The sequence below is a fragment of the Mirounga angustirostris genome, unplaced genomic scaffold, assembly GCF_029215605.1.
Source record: "Mirounga angustirostris isolate CCGP_5_RB_7025 unplaced genomic scaffold, mMirAng1.0.hap1 SCAF_7, whole genome shotgun sequence".
Lineage (NCBI taxonomy): Eukaryota > Metazoa > Chordata > Mammalia > Carnivora > Phocidae > Mirounga > Mirounga angustirostris.
Genome location: NW_026991715.1, coordinates 36,753,802 through 36,776,035, shown reverse-complemented (window position 1 = coordinate 36,776,035; position 22,234 = coordinate 36,753,802). Strand labels below are relative to the sequence as shown.

Below are 22,234 nucleotides of genomic sequence, written 5' to 3'. Positions count from 1 at the left end.
TCATGGGACAATGCTCAAAGTCAGATGGGGCCAGAGCATAAATTCCGGGCGGGATGGCTGAGCAAGGGCCTACTGTGGAAGGCAGTTAGACATCATACTTACAGTGAGTTGGGCCGGGTGGGTTTGAGCACATCCAGGTCCGGGTCACTGGAGTTCATGTTGGGCTGCAAGCTGCTGCTGGAATTAAGGATGCTATTTGCATTTGATGAGACGACAGATTCCAAACTGGAGTTGATGATGCTGTTTCTTTGTTCCTCTGGAGAAAAACAAGGTGACAAACCCCATATTACTACTATTTCATAAAGATAGTTTGTTTCGACGTATACAAAAACCTACCAATAATGAGAATGGATTGAGACCTCAGCAAAGCTCAGAAGACATAGGAAAGGATAAGGTTTACAGGTGGGAAAGGAAGAGGAAAGGAAGAGGAACAGGTGACTTGTGACTTTGGAGAAAACCCCCCTCTGCTCAGCCTGATAGGACAGACCAGCCATTTTCCTAAGAGTGACCCTACCACTGCACCATAAATTGTGTGTCTTCTTTTGACTGGTAGATGGGCAGAACACAGAGCGGCCTTCATAGCGCCCTTGTATTCAATGAGGTCCTCTTGGTTTCTGTAACATTCACCTTTTATTCTAAAACTCCTGCCCCCAATATGGTCTTAATTGCGAGGGCCATGTCCTACCTCCAATTCTATAGCACTTCACCATAAAATATCTACTACTTACTTGGTCATCAACATCCTTATGACTGCAGTCTACATTCCTGACCACTCCCAAGACAAACCCTCCTGCGTTGCCTCCAGCTCCATGTATTTGATGTCTAGCTTCAAGTCAGTTCTTTAATTAATAGATCTATAAGGGCTACAGAGCCGTCTGCATATAAAAAACTGAGTCCATGGTCCACGCAGTCATATTAGTGCTTGGAGAGTATTACTAATCCCAGAGGGAGGAAACCTGAGTTCTTTTCAAGACTCCACCCCTGCCTGGCTGAGTGGCCTCAGGCAATTTTCACTCTGTTTCTTGGCTAATGCATCTGTAAAATGGGGATAATGAAAACTGCCTTGCACAGCTCAAGAAGTTCATAAGGATCAAGTGGGATCATATGCAAGAATGCATTTTGTAAACTTCAGAACACTGTTTGAAGATAAGAACTTTCTGTTTCTTCCCATCTTTAAAAACTTGGAACCGTGTGCTGAAGAAAACGTTTTTGGGATAAATCAGCTAAATGGCAAAGGCACCACTGCTGTAGCAAAATATCAGAGTCCCGGAATGTCATTCTCATCCCACATTCATTACAGATACACCATAATGAAATCAGCTGATGCTGCAGGCAGTCAATTCACTTATCAGGAAACAGCCTACGTGGATTAATCCTCACTGGACCTTTGAAACAAGCTGGAGGTATACCATGTCCCTAAGAAGACAGACTGGACTCACTGACATGGTGGTTTAGAGGCTGGCATTTGAACTCTTCAAGCAGTAAAGGGGGTGATGTGATAAAAAAAATACTTTTCCATTTATACTAGTCATGTGCATAAAATTTATCATGCTTATGAGATGATGTTAGAGTAATCTTTACATTTAATACACACACACTCATTCACACACACACACACACACACACCCAAACACTCAAACACTCAAACACCCCTAATATCTTGACAAATTCTCAATGCCATGTTTAAAACCCTGCAGAAGAATAAAAAACTCCATGAGGCTATTGGGAGATTTCTGAACTCTAAGTAGATTTTGAAAAAAGTAGATTATTAACTTGATTCCTGAGATTTGAAACTATTCATATCTCAAGAGCTTAAGTTCCAAACAGAAACAACAACAAAGAAAGAGAAACCAAAAGAGTTACAATGCACCCAGATATAGAAGAACTAACAGGGACTTTGAATGGGAACTTGCTATCAGGAAGAAAACCAACTCTAAAATTACATAATTAGGGGATCACTGAGAAAATGGATATGCCACTTACCAGTATGAATCAGTGCAAACTTTCCTTTGCACAAAATACTCATGTTGAGATTTCTGAAAAAGACTGAGAAGCCCAAGACCAACATATAGAAAAGGGCACTCAATACACTTCTCTGGGGTTCAATGAAGACAATTTCTGCTTCACAGGGAAGGAGAGGTGAATAGTTTTATTAACTCTAGTTTGAGGCCAACTTTGCATGATGTAATTTTCTGGATTCACAGGAAACCAAAGAGTATAACCATAGCTCATATTTCTCCTGTGATTATATTTACTTGCCCTTAAGAGGACTATGATTCTATAAGTTAAAAACAATACCTTGCTAAAAACATATTAGTTTTTCTAAAATATTATTGGGACTTTTTTTCCTGCCTTACCATCCATTAGAAAAAGAGTATCTGAGATGGAATTTTCTTCAATTTTCATCTATTCAGTGAATACTTATTGGGAACACATTCCCAGATAATGAACACCCCTACACTAATTCCTAGGTATTTTATTCAGATGTATACTAGAATATTTATTAGTAACTTGCATATACTTATTTGTTCACATGTCTACCTTCCTCGGTAGACTAGGAGCAACCTAAGATTGAACATGTGACAGATAAAGCTTTGAAATCATAACTGAAAAGAAATAGATAAAGATGCTTTCCTTTATATAACACTTTATCAGAATCCTAACCTCATATAAGAATCTGATTCTATAAATGGGATTTGGGTAAAATTTTTGAGAACTTATCTTCTGTTACAGTATTACAGACTGGCTTTTCTCCATGAGCTAAGCAAGGAACACTGCTGCATATGGAAACTGACATTTGTCTTAGATGAACCCACACGAGAATGAGGATGGGGTGGACAATGAGAATCCAACCCTGCCTGGCCTAGAAAAGCCACAAAAATTAAATGGGTGGCAACCCCCAAACTGAAGTCGAGGATTTCTAGTATTTCATTCAGTGGAGTCACTAGAACTCTTTTTAAGGAAGTAAATCCTTTTTGAGATTCTATTTTGACTTGTATTTAGGTACTGTGAGCCTTGCACATATGGCAAAACCTCTAACAAAATGACAACAAAAGCAAAAGATCAAGAAAAGGTGTCCTTTGTTCAAAAAGAAAATACAGAAAAAAATTAATCATAAAATTTCATAGTTTTGCAGTCAAGATAGCCAAATACGCATCTAAACAGTCAGACTCTTTACCAGTATGCCTCGATGGGCCACATGATAAGGAATTCTGGAAACCTGGCACTCTCGGACTATAAGACCACTACAGTTTTATTGGACATAGTGAGACTGAGAACGTCTAAGGTGGATAGGCTTCTGAGCTGAAATGCTGACAATCCCTACTGAGGGTGAGCAGGACAGTGAGAGTCATTCCAGGGAAGAGGTGGAGAGTAAAATCAACAGCAATTCAAATGTTTTAGTGGTATGGCAAACTATACCGAGACAAATTCTAAGGCATTTGGCATGAATTAAGAAAAAAAAGAGAACATGATTCAGTAATGTCACTCCAAACAGGGGGATCTTTGTCAGGTGGGCAAATGAGTACTTCCCCTAACAGAAAACATAATGAGAACAGGCAGCCTAAAACACTATTTAAAAAAAAATTAAATTAACCAAATCTTTCCAATACCAGACCTGGACTTCTCTGAGACATCAATGATTCAAACTAGCTCTGGCATCCTCCTCACAAGGTATAAGAAAGACTGATGGCAATTACATTGCTGAAGAAAAGGAAATTATAGGCTACGGAGGGGACTGAAAAAGAAAAACAACAACAGTTATGAGTCAAAGCAAAAGGATCACGGAGAACCCCTTAAATGACCAAAAGAGAAAGAATGCCTACAACTCAGGAGTATTCCTAAACTGGGGATCCCTGCCTTCTTCAAACATGTTTGTCAACAAGAATCTCTCTTCGTTTTAGTCACAGAAGACAAGAGCTCAGAAGCAAGGAAATGATAAAATAAATCCCCTAACAAATGTAAACATGTATGGGTAAGTGATGAATGTCTTCATGAACATAGTTACTACGAAGAGTGATAAACTCTTCCTAGTGCTGGTCCTAGTGCTGAGAAATGGAAACTACTCGGGGCAGGGGCATGTATGCCCATACAGAACCCCTTGAGCATCTATTACAGTGACCTGCGAGGTCAGCATCAGTCACATGTTCCTGGCACCCGGCCCGTGCATAATATACACTAAAGCTCCATGAATGGTTACAAGACAAATAATAAATACAAGGTGACAATAAGCAATGAAAATGTATTCTGCTGGCACAGAAAGAGGAAGTTCCAAGTGACTGAATTTTCCAGGTGTTTCATACAGGGACCACTAATGTCCTTGAAACCAAAGTAATGGTTACAGTGGACAGAGTCTGTGTTTTTTGTACAAATCAGGAGTGGAAAAATATGACTATGCAACCAAATCACTGCAACTAAAAAAAGAAAGCCACAGAATAATTTTGGTGATATTGTACTTGTTCTGGGGGTTGCCATGGAAATCTGGGAGCTAAGCAACTTCACTTTCCATATTTACCAAGTGACTCCTGCTCACTCTAATGACAATCCCTCCCCATCCCCACACCCCCCATACAAAAGGCAGGGTCTCTACTTATCACAGAACCCAGAAGCAGGGCCAGGAATGCACATGCAGAACCAAACCAAATTCACGTGTCTCGGCAAGCCTCAATGCTCTGGCCCACTGAATACACAGAGTGGGAGGATAAATAGGAAACACAGACTTGCAAAGTCACTTTGGGGGAGGTTTCCCACCACACATGGAAGTCTGTCAGAATACGGGCTAACATCATCTTTCCATGATGTCTGAGACTAGCTGTCAAAAAAAGGGAAGAAGAAATGTTCTTTAACAGTAGCTCATGATGCCTCACAGAGCCCTAAGGAGGGAATGTGCTCTCTACATGATCAAACAGGGAGGAAAGGGAGTTACCAGACTGATGGAAGTTCTGCAAAGACACAGGCTTTCGACAAAAAATATTAAGACAAAAGCAAAATACCCAGAGGCTTTCCCTTGCTGTGGTAGGGAGAGAGGTGTACTTTCTTCTGCTTATTAAAGTTTTGCAATGAAGTCTGTAATGTATCATCCTGACAAGATATGATGATAATAGAATGGCAGCTTAATGAATTTTGCAATAAAAAATGATGAGTGCACAGCAATTTCTGAGTTTACCATCTCTGGGAAACACCCAAGTACATGAGAAGCTTGGAATCAGACTTTCTGAAGCAATTTTTTTCTTTGTAGTTTTTGTTCCTGATAATAGTGGCGTGCCAAGCCACACTAAAATCTGAGGTGGTATGATTTCATGTTGACCCAGTGTCAGTCCCTATGATAAAAATAATCTCAAAAATCAGTTTGAGCAATGTGTTTGGGCACATAAAAACAGTTTGGGCAATGTTTCAAAAAACAGTCTTAAAAAAACAGTTTGGGCAATGACGGACTAAACAGTGAATTGATAAGTAAAAAATGTGGTCAATCTGTTGTTTTGTCCATAGGACATACTACATGATATTACAACTTTTGGCAGGTCGTCTTCAACAAAAACTACCAATTTTGGTTCCATGTGGAGTGACTGACTTGCTTCCTACTCATTGTGCTCATAATAACCCTTCTCTTTGCAAAGGGAAAAAAATGCCAATAAAACTGGATTTCATGAGCGAACGGGGGAATCATTGTGCCCAGGACAGGCCCAGGACTGAAATGATTCACAGGAAAGAGGCATGGAGGCACAATGGGGAAGACCATCCCCGAAACAACACCATTTCAAAAACCACAATGTAGAAACGAACCTCTACATAATGGCTGGACAGGGAGTTGAGTGATCAGAGTTAAATAGGTACTCCGCTACTTATAACATAGTGTTCTTTTCCAGCTGAGAACTTGCTTTTGAGTAGGGATGTTGTTCCTTGAATCTCTGGTTCCCAGGTAAGTGAGGGAGTCCACTACAGACTGCTTATATTATTGCTCATTAAATATATATATATATTTACTTATTTTTATACCATGACTCACTGCAAAATGGGCTTGAGATAGTAATAAAATGTGTGAATAGGTAGTTTGTTTTTAATAATGTAAAAATTAGTCAATACATAATAAACATGCATTCCTCTCTAATTTAGAAGTACAGAAAAGCATACAAATATTCTATATGCATTTTGTTGTGGAAATGTCTAGTCATTTTTCTATATATAGAAAAATACATATATATACTTTTCTTTTAACAAAATGGTATAACACCGTAACAATAATGAGTTACCTGCTTTGTTCACTAACTGATAAAGCCAGACACATAAGACCGTAATATGCTTTTTTTTTTACATTTAATGATCTACCTTGAACTTTTTTCTTGCCATTAGCTTTTCAGGGCATCATTTTTTAAATGGCCACATCAACTATGTGGTTTTCAGTCACACACGGTAACTAAGCATAATTAATCCAAGAGCCACATGACACCTTAGTCTGTGTGACAGTAAGATTCCAGGTGGATAAACTTGTCACCTGCCAAAACAAACAGGTGTGTCCAGAGCACCCAGGATCTGCAGAGGCAAAACCTGAGAACAGGCACATGCTGCAGCCTTGAGTGCCTGGAGAAAGGCATTATGTAAGCCTCTGAATAGTATGAATTCCCAGTTCTTTTTCAATAAGGAAGACACAAATGAGAAGTATATGAGCTGAATTCTTAACCTCTCACTGGGTCTGTCTGGGAGAGGGTCCAGGATGAATTAAATGCACTAAAGGAATTAATGAGAGCTATAATCCCAGCAGCTAGTTAGTGTGATCCATGTAAAACAAAGCCCAAGAATCTATTCCCACCCCCCAGCCCCAGCAATGCTGCACAACTCATCCCAGCTGCTGATGTATTTGAATTCAAGCATCAAATCAGCTCTCTCTGGGGCCACGGTGACTCTGCATTCCCCTCACAAATGGGCCTCTTCTTTGGAATCTGCATGATCCAGAGGTGGAATATTTCTTTAGTGAAATGTAATGTAAAACTATAGTCTGATGATAATCATCACAGTTGTAGCCAAAGTTTATTAGGTGCTTACTATGTTCTGGGCCCAGTATCAAGTACCTGACATACACTTGCACTGGCTCACTTAATCACGTAACTGCCCTCCAAGGAAGCTGTTCTTAGTGGATGATTTTACAGATGAGCAAATGGAGGCTCAGAAAGGGAAAGTAATGCGCTCCCGGTCTCAGGGCTGCTAGGTGACAGAGATGGCACTGAAACAGTGCAGGCTGCCTGCAGAACCCCTGCCCTCAGCCACCGTACCAGGCTGCCGCACACCTCAACAGAGTCAAAGAGATGTTCTGGTAGTGACAGAAATGAGCAACCTTGGCTGTTTGCCCCTTCCCCCCAAGCCTGTGTGTCTCTCACTTTAGCTGGCATCAGCATCACCAGAGTGTTTTTAAAAATACAGATGCCAGGGTGCCTGGGTGGCTCAGTTGGTTAAGCATCTTGATCTTGATTTTGGCTCAGGTCATGATCTCAGGGTCTTGGGATCGAGCCCCACGTCTGGCTCCACACGCAGCATGGAGTCTGCTTGAGACTCTCTCTCTCTCTCTCTCTCTCCCTTTGCACCCCCCCCCGCTCTCTCTAATAAATAAATAAATCTTTAAAAATAAATACAGATACCTGAGCTCTAGTCAAGACCTCCTGATTCAGAATGTACCAGGGAGGAGGAGGAGAAGGAGGAGACCAGGCATCTGTATTTTTAATAAGCTCCTTACGATGTTCAAATGGACACTAAGTCTAAGAACTCCTGTTCCAAGAAACATGTTTCAATACCTTGGTGTAAGTCCTAAAAATCTGAGACAAAAATCAGTCATTAATGTCACCTTGTAATCTCTTAGAAGAACTTTAGTTTTTTCAAGTAGGCTCCACACCCCAGCGTGGAGCCCAACGCAGGGCTTGAACTCAAACAACCCTGAGATCAAGACTTGAGCTGAGATCAAGAGTTGGATGCTTAACTGACTGAGCCACCCAGACGCCCCTCTTGGAAGAACTTTAAAAGGCACAAGACCTGGTTCCTGGTCCTCTCTAATCCTTCTGGTTCCACCTTCTACAGTTGTCCAGAAAAAGTACAGCTTCTAGGTCAGTACCTTTCATCTAGATATACCGCTCTCATTTCTGCTATATGATGTATCCATGTGGCAACTTGAAGATTAAATGTAATTTCCCTTGCTACCATTCATCTGGCAGCACAGTTGAAAAACCCTGTTCCATCTGTTCTGAGGTGATCACAAATGGGAGTGACTACCTTGGCCCAGCAAATTCAAGGTACTGCTGAATGCACACTGCTCTCTGCATAGTTGGCGCTAGACCTGGAGGGGCTGCTGCCTGCTGGTATGCATACTGAGGAAGCCGTTCAAGATGGTTCAAGTGCCCCCATGGCACCACTGCATGCTAGGACAGATGGCTTTAATTGCTTCTGTAGTTCAGTCTAACAAGATTTTCACTTCCATGGCTGAGGAACTGACACAAGCACCCTTTTGAAGACAACGTGGCATGGGGAAGGGACATCACCTGGGTACAAATTCCTCCCAGCCCTTCACCAGTTGTATGACTACTTAACCTCTGGAACCTGAGTTTGTCTGTCTGTGAAACGTGGTTACTAAGAACCTATGTCACCGGGTGATGGTCAGTTGTGAGAACGAAGTAAGATAGTAATGCGCTTTAGGCTGCTTGGCATGTTAGGTGAGGTATAATAATTTTAATTTTTATTGCTGTTCTTACTGAATGAGGTTCAGCTCTAACTTGGTCTCAAGGTTCTTCATCAAATGCATTAATTTATCCTTCCACACCAGCCCCCCCCCCCCCACCTCTGTCTCTTTACAGGCAGATTGCTAGCTTATTGAAAGTTTAAACTCCAGGTACATAAGCAACACTGGAAACATTTTCCCTTAGAATTAAGGTTGGGTTTGCAGGCTAGGTCACAAAAGCACATAGAACCACATCTCCTCGAGAACAACCCCACAAGTTGAAACCGGAAGGCAGAGTAATCACTGGCTAATAGTACAGCTGTGAGGTCAGAACAACTAGGTTCAAATCTACTTTGTTGCTGTGTGATTCTGAGTACATTATTTGATATAAATTTTATTTTCCTCCATTGTCCCAAATGGGGACAGCACCTGTGTCATGTAATTGTGAAAATTAAGGGAGCTGTTGCTTTGCACAGTGCTTAGCATGAGAAACCACTTGATAAATTATGGAGCCATATACATTAAACATACATTTAAAAATTGATTTCTAAGAGAATGTTTTCTAAGTACAATTTGGAAACAGATCTTTCCACAATCCTCAGTTCTAGAGACAAGAGCTACCCGAGCTACCCTCTGCTACTCATACAAAGACTATTCCATGTTCCTTCTGTAGAGCATCACTGTCATCCTTCTCTCCTGTGGACGAGACTATGACTCATTTCCTTTAGCATCTTACTCAAAATTCTACCTTTCAGAAAACATTTCTTGACCAGCTATATATAATTTGGATATCGAGTCCCCTCCTCACTAAAAGATTCAGTGGTTTCCAAATGACTTGCATTTGTTGCTGTGATGCTTTTTAAACCCTGTATCTCCCTCATAATTTCCTTTCTTTTTTTCCACAAAGTTTAATCTCAGAGACTGCTCCCTTTTCATTCCTAGCCCCGCTTCTACCACACACTGATTTGTCTGAGGAGCCACATGCTGCCCTGGGGCTGGCCAAAGTCCTTACCCAGCAAAGAGCAGGAGAAAGCATTGAGCTCCTCCTTCTGGGAAGAGACCACTGTCATCAGAAAGACATCTTTACCTTTAGGCAAAGGGAAAATGGCCACCTGGAGAAGATTCTACTACTCTCCATAGATTGAAGCTGAAGAATCTTATGGAGGTACCTAGGACACAAGTTGTCTTTGTACACAGAAAGAAAAACACTTCTGGAAAACAAGACACACATCCAGGAGCATCAGCTATTATGTCACATGCTTCCATGAGCCTGAAGTGGAGGTATGAAAACAGAAGACTGAGACTATGAATGCCCAAGGTGACTCTCAGGAGCTTCCTCTCCAGGAAGAGGGAGGCGATTGACAGCCTGAGGCCAAGCATGTTGGCACAGATTCATGCCTATGACAAAAGAATGGGCTCCACCTTTTGCACAGAGCAGGGGCACTGCAGAGAGGGGAGAGAATAATGTGTGCTGATGATCAACAACTGGAACCTCTCAAAGGGAAGCACCCAAGTGAGCTATGGCTGGGAATTTTAGGCCCAGTAAGCATTTCAACAGGGACTGAAGAGAGGGCTAACCAATGGAATACAGAGAAAATTCTCAACTGCAAGTGCATCAGTGAGGAGAAAAGCATAATTGAACTCAAAAGAGATCGGACAGATGGAAATAAGAGGAAATAAGGTTCTGTAAAACATCATCTGCCAAGTGTGAAGGCAGAGAAGGGGTATGTGGAGATGTACTCGTGTGTCCACACAAGAGCAATCCTAACAAGATATTTGTTCTGTGGCAAGAACCCGAAGAAAGGTAAGGTCACATCAAACCTGGACAGGTGTCACAGGAACTGAAAGTGCACAACATGGAAATGACAGGGGAACACAGTGAGCATCCACAGTGATATAACAGCCAACTGACAATATCGAAACCCAACTCTAGTCCAAAGAAACTCGAGTTCGTATATTTACATTAAGAGAAAGGAACTGAGTCACCCAAAAATTCAGAGCAAGATCTGTGGACTCTAAACCATGGCATACATTTCACAGGTGGGAGGTAAGATGTCGGATGAACATTCTTTATCTTAATGGTTACATATTTATTTTAATGTATACTTGAGAATAACATGGTGAGACCATCAAATTCATGTTTTTAGAGATTTTACTGAATAGGATGAGGCCATGTAAAGAAGGGAGTGGCTTTAAAATTAATTTTTTTTGCATTTCAGTAATCCAACTTTATTAGACTGAACATTTACTTCAAAAACGCAGAAGAATCATACAAAATGAACATACCTGCACATAATAATCATAGCTGAACATGTAAAGAGAGAATGATCTGATATTACAGAGAAGTAATTCTCTTCTCACATAGATAATGGGAACAGGATAATTAATAGCCTGAAAATCACAGTCAAAGGAGATTAGTGAGACTACTGAGGTCAGAAGTGATGCAAGTTTTCCATACAATGGCCGGGACCAGACTTCATGACCAGCTGAGCAGGGTGACTTTTAACCAGCATATCCAGAGAAGCCAGAGCATCACAAAGAAATATTCTCAGAAAGGAAATTTTTTTTTCCAGCTTAAATATTCCCTTTGCTGGCATTTTTACCCCATATTCAGGTTCAAATGCTCACTTTCAGGATGTACCTCTAAATCACTCTTCCAAATAACCTTTGGAAACGTTACATAGAATCTCAGGAGTTTAAGCTTCTTTTGTCACAAATGCAATTCATTCCCTCTCCTTTCTTTTCATAGCACCAAGCTTCTCCCAATGACTCAAATTTCAAAATTCCACATTCTTCTCCTTTGTTTCCTACATATAACACATTGCAAAATTAATTTTCATATTCTCTTTTTTTCTCTGTGTTCCTCCCGCGATCTTTCTTTCAGATTCTGTCAAGATTTGGTAACATAATGTTGTAGGAAGACCAAAGGTTTGCAGACAAATAAACCTCATTCTGAATCCATTGCCTTCTCTGTTATATGATTCTGCAAAATAATTTCATTTTTCTAGGCCTCAACCTTAGCATCTTTAATAAGTACCAAGCATAGCATAGCATTAAAAAATGGTTGTCCTGGATAGATGTGCCATCATCTCATTGGTCTATGGGTTCGTTTATTTATTCTTTTAAAAAAGTGTAGCAAGTGTCTACTATAAACTAGAAACTAAGTTATGCACTGAAGCTTTACCAATCAATTTAAAGAAATGTATTAAATGACAGCGTATGAGTTATGTGTTTGTCGACCAAAGAGTGAACGAAGGTTTATGCAAATGATTTAAGTTTGGAAGGAACTGAGCTAGATATCGAAAGTTCCCTTAAACTGAAAAGCATCACCCTACGGAAATACACATTTTTTTTTCTTTTTTTTTTTACCCACAAAAGACCGGCCGTGTTTATTTGTACTTCAATTCTACAGAGTAAACTCAGCAAAGTGCTTTGATAAAGGAGCCTTCTGTCTCTATCCACAGACGAGACAGAGGGGAGAGTCAGGTGTGTGAAAACGTGACAGTCCCCTGTCACCTGCTCATCTCACAGCGAGGGGTGGCTGGGTCACAAGCTGGGGTGGGGTGCCAGCAGAACCTGCCAGCTCCTGGCCAGTAACCCACCCATCCTATGGTACTTTCCAAGCCAGCTTGGATATCGTTCTAGTTTCTTGGGAAAAAAAAAGGTTTTCCAAAACAAACTATAAAAAGTCTATGTATATATGCCCGCCTACACACTTTTCAATGAAAACATTTCTTCTTTGAGAAAGGGAGGAAAGCTAAGCACCCCTCAAATATCCGAGGTTCCATTCCTGTTTCCAGGGAGCACTTTGTAACATTCAGAGGAAAGACAGGCTGCTTCACTATCTTTCCGTCTTCCATCCTTCTGTCCACTGTCTGCAGACTGATACATCAGCAGCTCGTTCGTCGGCTTAGGTCTGTCTGTTCTCACATGTCCTTACCTTTCATCCTCTACCTCGTGTGATCAAATTAATCTTGGGTCAAGATCTAATTGATTTTCTCCTAATCTCTATCTTTTTTCTAACATGCTCCCAGAATATGCTTTGAGATCTCTTCCAAAGCTGCTTCTGCTTCAACCTAACTGTCTGATGGGTCCTAATCTACACTGTCCACTGCTTAGTCCCAAATGTCAGGTGACCGCAGCTCTCCTAGCACCGTGAGAAATACATCACCCCACAGCCCAATGCCGTTCTTGTTCATGGTAGGTATGGGGAGACCAGTCCTGTTCCCAGTGTTCCCTGCTACACTCAGAGGGGCCCAGGCCATGTGCAGACCAAAGTGAGAATAGCCCAAGCCACATATTTAAGAGGAACGCAGTCTATTGTTTAAAGGGAACTCAACCCCATAGGGGTCAAAGCCCTGAAACTGTGTATATCCTCTGACCTAGAAATTCCTCGAGGAATTTAGCTTAAGGAAATGATCATGCCTGTGAAAAGATTTAGCTACGAAGATAACAGTAGCTTTACTCATAAAAGCTAAATATCTGAAACAACCCAAATGGTGCTAAATTCACCAAGGTCTAGCCATTTTATGGGACAGTATGACATCTTCAAAAATAGTGATGGTCTGGGGACAGCGAAGATTTGTTTTCAGAATGAAAATGAAAGCCATTACTTCTGAAATACAGGGGATAAAACATGGTTTTTGTTAAAAAAAAAAAAGAAAGATTTTTTTGGTGACAAATAAGAAGATGCCAATCCACATATATATTTTCTCTCCTCTTCAAGGCCAAGTGATTCATTCTTCTGCTCTGTGTCTTTACTGTGCTTCATAAAGGTTAACAACAACAACAATAACAACAATATCCCCCCAGCATTTACTGGGCACTTACTCTGCACCAGGTACCATGTGAAGTACTCTAATCTGCACAACAAACCTATGAGGTAGAAACTGTTACCCCTGTCTTCCAGAAGAGGACCCTGAGGCGCTGGGATGCTAGGTGACTTGCCCACGTCATGTGCAGCCGGAGACGGCAGACACAGAACTAGCAGCCAGGCAATCTGGTGCCAGGGCGTACTCTCTCAACTGTCCATGTTCCGCAGCCTCTGTGAATGGACTTCTCTCTCCAAGGGCGGTGATCATGGTGACTTACCGCTATCTATTATTCACTTATCTATTCCCCTCCCTCAACCGTGAGCACCTTAAAGACAAGGTCTGATGTTTATATTCCCAGTCTCTCGCAGGCAACATGCAATTGTCGGTTGTGTGAAAGAACGAGCCTTGGTATTTGTGTGTGATTAAACAATAACTAGTAATAATAGCAGCAGCTCTCAGCTATCAGCCCTTGCCAAGTCCAAGACTTGTGCCAGATGCTTAAATGTAAAATTTTATTTACTTCCTAACAAATCCCTATAAGAGAGGCACTCTTATCCCTACTTTACAGATGAGCAAACAGAGGCTGAGAGATGGTAAAAGGCTTGCTCGTGTGTTGCTGCTGGCGCGAGAACCCAGGTCTGACAGGACTCCAGGCAGAGCTTGAGCTCTCAACTCCTCCCACTACACCACTCAGCTGCCTTATTCCAGAAGCTGAAACAAGCGTGAATAGTTTAGGGCCCAGTCACCTGATAACTGCAAAGAACTCCATTCTGACATGAAAAAAGGACTCCGTAAAACTGGGGTGATAACACTGTGCTGCTTGGAACAAAGAGAGTGTTATTCTCTAATTAATTCATTCAATAAGTTCACCCATTTATTAAGTGTCCACTCCATGCCAGGTTCCGTGAGAGGTGGAGTAGCAGGATGAGAAAAGCCAGGGCCTGGCCTCAGAGTCACACTCAAGTGGGGCACGTTACTCGCACTAATAAGCATTTAATGACAAACTGAGAAAAGGAAACTGCTTCTGTGGGAGCCGCTAACCAAAGAGGGGCCAAGGCAGTGATGCCAGAGCTGAGCTCTTACTGTGCCACAGGAGGAAACAATGCTCAGCTGTTTGCCCAAAGGAGATCTGGAAGAGAGAATCCTGCACAGCAAGTGGCCCTGGCCTTTCATTTTCCTAACACTGTTTCCTGTCCTACCCAGGCTTACTCAGCAATGAACCGGGGAGGGCCCAGCCACACACCATCCTCAAGGACACACAGGACAGCAGGACACAGAGAGGCTGGAGACGTGCACCCTGAGCAGGTGGGAGGCAGCACAGGACATCTCTTGAGCACCTTGCTGGCCCCGAGCCATGGGACTCACGTTTTTCTGCTGATTGCATGGCGTGGAAGAGTGTCAGGGGCCTCTCGCTGCAGGAAGGGGGCTTGGAGTCACTGCTCTTCTTCCGGGACAGGTGCAGCTGGGCATTGGTGAGAGGTGTATCAGGCACGGTGTTAAATATCTGCAAGTAAAGTTGCATAGAAGGGTTACACACTGCTGTGAGTGGGGGAGCAAGCCCTAACCAGCGCAACTGAAAGCTTGGTGGTATCAAAGAATCAGCAAGAAAACCCGAAAAGACCACCGGCATTAGCTCAGGACTTCATTTGAAACATCTCTCAGAACTGGCACTAAACATTTTCTTTCGGAAGGGATTCTCAGAGTTTGCCGACCATTCCCTTCCATTTCTAGCCCCTTCTGCTGTCACTTTCACTGGTCCTCCCTCTGTTGTTCTCTCCAGGGAAACGAACTGTGCTAAATATAAGCCATTGTCTATTAGTAGGGCTTTGAGTGTTTTGACTACCTTTGTCCAGAACCAGTTCATCAAAACCCTTTACTTTTCCTCACTGGTTCTACTGACCAGTTCTTAATGATTGCTTTGCAAATTTCTTAGAACGTGAAACTGCATTTAAATAACTTTCCAAGAAGAAGTCCAGAGCAGGGCACCAGTTCCCAGTCCTCAGTCATCCTTAGATGGAGCCTGCTTTCTAGTTCAGGAGCTCTGTGTCATCTTTGATGCTGAGAGTTTTCTCATTTAAAAGGGGAAAAAAAGGCTGATGATAAAAGTAACCAATACCACAGACAATTTGGAAAATGTAGAAAAGCATCAGGAAAAAAAGAGAAAAACTTTCTAATTCCACTATTTAGAGACAACCACGATAAGCATTTGAGTTTTCTTATGCACTTTTTTCTTTTAGACTTTCACTTAAAAAAAAAAAAAAAAAAAGTCCTGGGTAAAAAAACAAGAACAAAACAACAGACAAAAATCAAGACAATACCTTTTCTTTTTACAGATACAAGCATGATGTAATTATTACAACAGCTACACTTACGTGGTGCTTACCATGATCACCACAGCCACCACACAATGTCACTTCCCTAGGGATGTGTCACTGTGTGTGTTTTACATGTGGCTCCTTCAGTTCTCAGTGACCTGGAGCAAGATGTACTGTCCTCACCATTTATAATAAAGAACAAGACAGAGATCAGCTGCCACAATTATAGATACAATTACAGATAACATAGAAAGCTGTATCCCTAGATTTTCTTGATTTCTTTTCTTTTTTAAAGATTATTTTATTTGAGAGAGAGCACAAGTGGTGGGGGCAGAGGGAGAGGGAGAGAGAGAATCTCAAGCAGACTCCCTGCTGAGCAAGGAGCCTGATGTGGGACTCGATCCCAGGACCCTGAGAGCACGACCTGAGCTGAAACCAAGAGTCGGACACTCAACTGACTGAGCCACCCAGGAGCCCCTCGATTTCTTTTCAAATGCATATAAATGATAACACTAATTCATTCAGTCAAGAAAGATCTTTTGAGCATTTACTTCATACCTAGTACTCTGGATATCACAATGCACGAGGTAAACACGTTCCCTGTGGGGAATGTTTTTGCATCCAGTAGCTGTGATTTACTGAGCATCTGCCATGCCAGGTATCAGGTTAAGTGCTTTGTAGGAGTTACCTCATTTAATGTCAAAAAACCATTTTCCCTAATTGGGATTACATAATCTACACAGTTTTGTATCCTATACATCTAACATTATATTTCAACATTTCTCCTTTCTTTAAAAAATCTTAAACATGATTCTTTTATTTTTTTAAAAGATTTTATTTATTTATTTGACAGAGAGAGACACAGTGAGAGAGGGAACACAAGCAGAGGGAGTGGGAGAGGGAGAAGCAGGCTTCCCGCTGAGCAGGGAGCCCGATGTGGGGCTCGATCCCAGGACCCTGGGATCATGACCAGAGCCGAAGGCAGATGCTTAATGACTGAGCCAGCCAGGTGCCCCTTAAACATGATTCTTAATGGTTGTGTAACAACCACACTGTATTAAGATACCAATATTTATCGATCTACTCATTATCATGTCTCACTCTGGAGCTAGCCTCCTCCTGGATTTCCTCCTTCTCAACAATCATGAGTAACAAGAGGAAGGTGGGGGCACCCCATTTCCTTCAACTATGGGTAGAATTAGATATACTACACTCTTTCCAATGGCCCTCTCTCTCTCCTTTGTGAGTGCATTTTTTTTTTTAAAGATTTTATTTATTTATTTGACAGAGAGAGACACAGCGAGAGAGGGAATACAAGCAGGGGGAATAGGAGAGGGAGAAGCAGGCTTCCCACGGAGCAGGGAGCCCGATGCGGGGCTCGATCCCAGGACCCTGGGATTATGACCTGAGCCGAAGGCAGACGCTTAACGACTGAGCCACCCAGGCGCCCCGTGTGAGTGCATTTAAAAGCAGAACTCTGAAGCTGATATATAGGAAGCAAAGTCATAAGAATGATGAGAATTTCAGCCAAAACAGCTGCTCTCCATGGGCTGGCAGGTCCTTGGGCTCCAATGATGCCAGCCAGCTGGTTAAGTCAGTCTTGCTCCCAAACACAGCTGTCTGAAAACAGCATTATCATATTTTCCCTAGGGGACTGAATTTTCAACAAAATAAACTGAATCACAACATAGCTGAGTTCAAGTGGGGCGAAGGGGTAAGAAGAGAAGGGGACTTAAAGCAAAAACAACAGAAACGTCCTGGCTTCCAGAGGAGTTGGCACCCTAAAAATAAGTACTGGGGCTATACATATGTGCAGTCCCCTGAGTTCTGCAAGGGAAGCAAAAAGAAACTATGTTTGTTGTTGAGTTCAAGGACCACAGACTCTAAGAGGCTTTCTCCCCGCTTTCCTGTGTTCCCCAAACACTGCTGAGCTGCAAGGCTCCTCCCAGGTGACCACCTCTTGATGCACTATTATCACTGACATTTAAACCTTGCTCCTGTATGTGAGCATCTGTGCCTGGCAGGCACCGTGCTAGGCACTTCATGTGACTTCTAAGCCACAGGTCAACTCAGCATATTAAGTAGGGTGAGTCTGCCACAGGAGAAATCTCCTGACCTGCTGCACAGCGAAGCAGGAGAGAGGACGGACCTGGAATGTAGGGCTGAGGCTCCTCACATCTGCACTCTCCACGTCCTCAGCTGTCATTACTCATTCTGCTCAGCTTTTCCAGCCAATCTTCACTCCAGAAGCCATGCCCCGAATGGATAAGCATGGATTTCAACAAATAATGGTGTCCCTTAGCACTCCTCTGCCTCTGCCCTCGACTATAGCACTCTCAGCCACCCCTAGCTGAAAACGTCTGAAAATGAATTCAGACTTGTGATAGGCCTCCACCCCCTTACGTCTGGCCTTCAAGTTTTACTTCTCTTTTCGTAACTGGAAATGAGCTCCCTGGGCAACATTACAATGGGCACAAAGAGAATGGATACACATTTTAATTTCAACTATCACCAAAAATGTGAGGTTATATTCCTACCTAAAAAACATCGGAAATGCTGGAGAAGCAAACAGGTTGTGAGGAAAGGCTGCAGATTTCGGCAGATGCGTGAAAAATTGCTTCCAAAACAATGTTTATACCCAGCCAAGCAGGAGGAGACATGGAACCCAGGAGAGTCGTTCATTCTGCACACTGGTAGGTTTCTTTAAAAGAAAAGCTGTGAGACCATATCGGAACCAGTTCTAGGAGATTCTTACCACGGGTGAGACCTACAGTCCCAAAGGCCAGTTCTCCGGGCATCACTGTGAGCCAGGCCCAGGCTGCTCAAGAGCTCTGATGCGGCCGCTCTTGCACCACAAAATGTCGAGTGCCAGACACAAGATTACCTCTGCTGGGATTACACATGTCTCCGGAGTGCAAGGGCACCTCTGTAAAGGTGAGCAAGTCAGGGCAGATGATACAAATTTACGTTAAGGAGTATGGAAAATCACTCCCCTAATGACTGTTGTTCATTTAACTCTGAAACTTGCACAAATACAAGCTGTTTAAAGCCTGCCTACTGTCTGGCCACTTTCTAGCGAGGCCAAGAGTTTGTCTCCATGCTAAAAGCTCAAGCTGGAATTCTGATGACAATTCGAATTTTTCACTTTTGTTGGTTATTCCAAACCTGTTTTGTTTGGAAGAGGTAATTTCAAGAAAATCAAATAAGTTTCCTTCTTTCTGTTGAGAAGAATACGAATGACCCTGCTGAATGACGCAAGTGTGAGTTCCTATCGTTTATGGGCAATGGATTTATGGAGCTCTACCACATGGCTGGAACAATCCACACATTTCACAGAGACTTTCCAAATTAACACAAAAAGGGGGGGGATTTATTCTGTGCCCCCAAGTGCCCTATTAATTCTGTCCAAACTTACTAATTCTGAGTTAGGAACACTTTAGAATTAAAAGTTACTGGGAAGGCCATAAGCCTTCTGGAAGCTACTGAGGCATAAAACTGTAACATAAAAAAACAACTCCGGATATCTCTTCCAAGTATTCCCAATTTCAAGCTTCCTAAAAGTGGAATTAGCAGACCCGTAAATACCAAGCTTCTGTTTCCCCTTAAGCTACAAGGGAGAGTGGTCAGGCTTCTGCAGTCACACAGGCCGGGGCCGGGTCCAGGTTCTGCTGCTTATTCAGTGGGCAACACCTACAGCTACACTGACCTCACCATCCCTGAGAGCAGCATCATTGCCATATCACCACAAAAAGTCCAGCAAAGGAATTCACAGCCAGCATGTGGGTAGAAAGCAAAGAGGCTTTGGAGCTAGACAGACTTGGGTTCAACTCAGGCAAGAGCCTCAACGCCTCTGAGCCTGTTTTCCTTGTGCATATGAGGATCTAAAATCTGCCTCGCAGAGCTATTGAAAAGTTAACACACATTAAGTGCTTAGCACAGAACCTAGCAGAGAGTAGACAAGAAGTGGTAGTGGTATAAATGACAATAAAATAACCAAAATTCCTTGAGTGCTCATCATGCTAAGTTATTTACACGAATTATCTCATTATTTTACTCACAATAACTCTGTAAGAAAGGTACTATTATTCTTGGCATCATGAAGGTAAGGAAACTAAGACTCAGTGAGATGAACTGATTCATCCGAGGTCACATACTTGAGTACAGCTGGACTGGAATTTAGCATGACCATCTGGATCTTACCCACGTGTAGTCTTTATACCTATTATTAATTTGAGAGACAGAGGAAAAAATAAGAAGACTCCAAGTTTTACAGTCCAATGGATCTGACTTTAGTTGCTTACTAGTAGTTCTGTGACTCCGAGCAAGTTGTATAACTCTGTGACCTTCAGATACCTCATCTGTAAAAACTCCCAGGAGTGTGGTGAAGACCAAAGCACCTAACACAGTTTGACAGTCAGTGTTCAAGAGACATTACTATATTCAATAAAAAAGTATAAGAAGGGAAATAACTGGAGACTCAACAATGAATTATTTGCAGTCAGGACATGAGGATTTAATTTATAAGTGCAAATTTAATTACTGTTCTTTGCAAAACATCGATCTTAACTGCTTACAGCAATGTTAAAATTTGCTGTTCTTTTCCCTTGTGTTGTCTACAAAATTCAAATTTCACTGCCCGCCCCCCTGCCTGCCTGAGGCCCATCCCAACAACTGTAGACCACTGCCACTTGCAGAATTCGTTGCTGGCCGTGGCACATACACATTTTTACACATCTTACACATTTTTGCAATCCCATTCATCACATGCTCCTGCAATTTACAAGGATTAGGAGCCTCCCTATAATGTGTGGGGTACACTCTTTATTATGTGCTGTGATTTTTATGGGAGGAAAATTAGGTCATGATAGAGTTCCTGGTCTATAACTGCAAAGTAGCTCTGAGACAATAAATCAACGACAGAGGCCTGGGGATTACAAAGCAAAACAGAAGAGACTGAGCATTTTCCTGAGACACAAATGCATCAGTTCCAAGTATTAAAAAGATCAACAAATCTGGGCTTGTTTAATGTGAGGATGTCTGCTTTGGGAGTGGAGGGCTGGAACCATAGAGCAGGGCTCACACACTGCCCACTCCTTCTCATGACAGACAGTAAGCAGGGCTGCCTAGGGCCTGAAAAGCCACAAACCCAGCGCCTTTCCATGGGAAAGCCGGGCAAGTCTTATTTAGCAGCGTTCATTTACAGCAACAGTTAAGAAGCCAAATTCAAAGGCTACAGCGACAGAGAGGGATTTTAAGGACATCTGGGAGTCTGGTGCCCTATTGATATCAGCATTTTGGCAGAGGGATCAACAATTTAGAAAGTAGGTTGGGAGTTATTAAAAGTCCTTCAAAAGAAACCAATTCCATTTAGTAACCGAGGTCATATATAGATGGCATGGGTCATCCACTGGATGCTGTGATTTTCCCTATCTCCAGAAAGTTTCTATTTCTTGTTCTCTTTGCCAATAGAGGAATAGATGAAAACATAACAAAACCCCACCCTTATTTAAGCAACATTAAAGGAGCTTCACAATTCAAACAATGCTCAGTTTATCTGGGGCTTTTTGGGAGGGAATATACATGTTCAGATCCACAACCCTATAGCATTAATGAAGAGTAATTTGCTCAGCACTTGACACTCAAAAAAGAAAAAAGGCTTGTGACAGAACCATTCCAGCCCCGCATGTAAGTAAATCTAGCTTACTTGTAAACCTAACATGGGCAGGACCAAAAAGAGCATACTCAGGAACCAATGGAAGGAAAAGTAACAAAAAATAAAAAAATAAAAATCAGTGAGCACATTAAAAAAAAAGCCACGACCATAAGATACAAGACTAGCTTCCCAAGCAGTCAACAGTACCAGGGATTATCTCAATGTAGTAAAGCATCGATTCTTCATCATCATCATTAAGGCTGCATATCAACAGGCTGCTTGAAATATCAAGAACATGAAATAAAACTGCCAAACACTTGTCAGTTGCCAGAAACTATTCAAATCAATTATATTTTATTAACTGATGGACATTTTGTGCACAAACCCCAATAGTGGTGGATTTTGATTCCACCAACATTTTGGTAAAAGCAGGTTGAGGTAGTTTGGTGGGCACAAACCAAGTCAGATCAAAAGACTATCATTTTAATGGGAATGCAAAGTTGCTTAGGACTTGGTGCTTATACTAGGTGTTCAGTGGGGCCCCATCCATGGTTACCAGGCTCTTCTCCTTGACGGATAAGATTAAAAGTTAACATACTTCTAAAGGGGGCACTGATCTTTGGGCATTTCTAAGAATTAACAATTCAAAGATCAACACTCCTCTCTCTTCCAAAGCAAACTGATGAGCTGGGAAAAGAATCATGATGCTTTCTTTTGTAAAAGATCAACAGGCATTGAAAGAGGCAATGGTGATAAA

General features: G+C 42.1%; 1 protein-coding gene across 26 annotated transcripts in view; it reads right to left on the bottom strand.

Annotated features, from left to right (window-relative positions):
* The window catches only part of ARHGAP26 (Rho GTPase activating protein 26), a 431,139-nt gene that overhangs the window by 81,943 nt on the left and 326,962 nt on the right, over window positions 1–22,234 (bottom strand). For all 26 annotated transcript variants that reach the window (XR_010413044.1, XR_010413045.1, XR_010413042.1 and 23 more), the window contains 2 exons: window positions 14,875–15,013; window positions 103–256 (listed from right to left, as the gene is read on the bottom strand). Coding sequence is in view for 19 of the 26 variants with exons in the window: in XM_064596092.1 (XP_064452162.1) it covers window positions 103–256; window positions 14,875–15,013 (293 nt within the window). In the remaining 7 variants the exon portion in view is untranslated. The remainder of the gene's footprint in view (window positions 1–102; window positions 257–14,874; window positions 15,014–22,234) is intronic.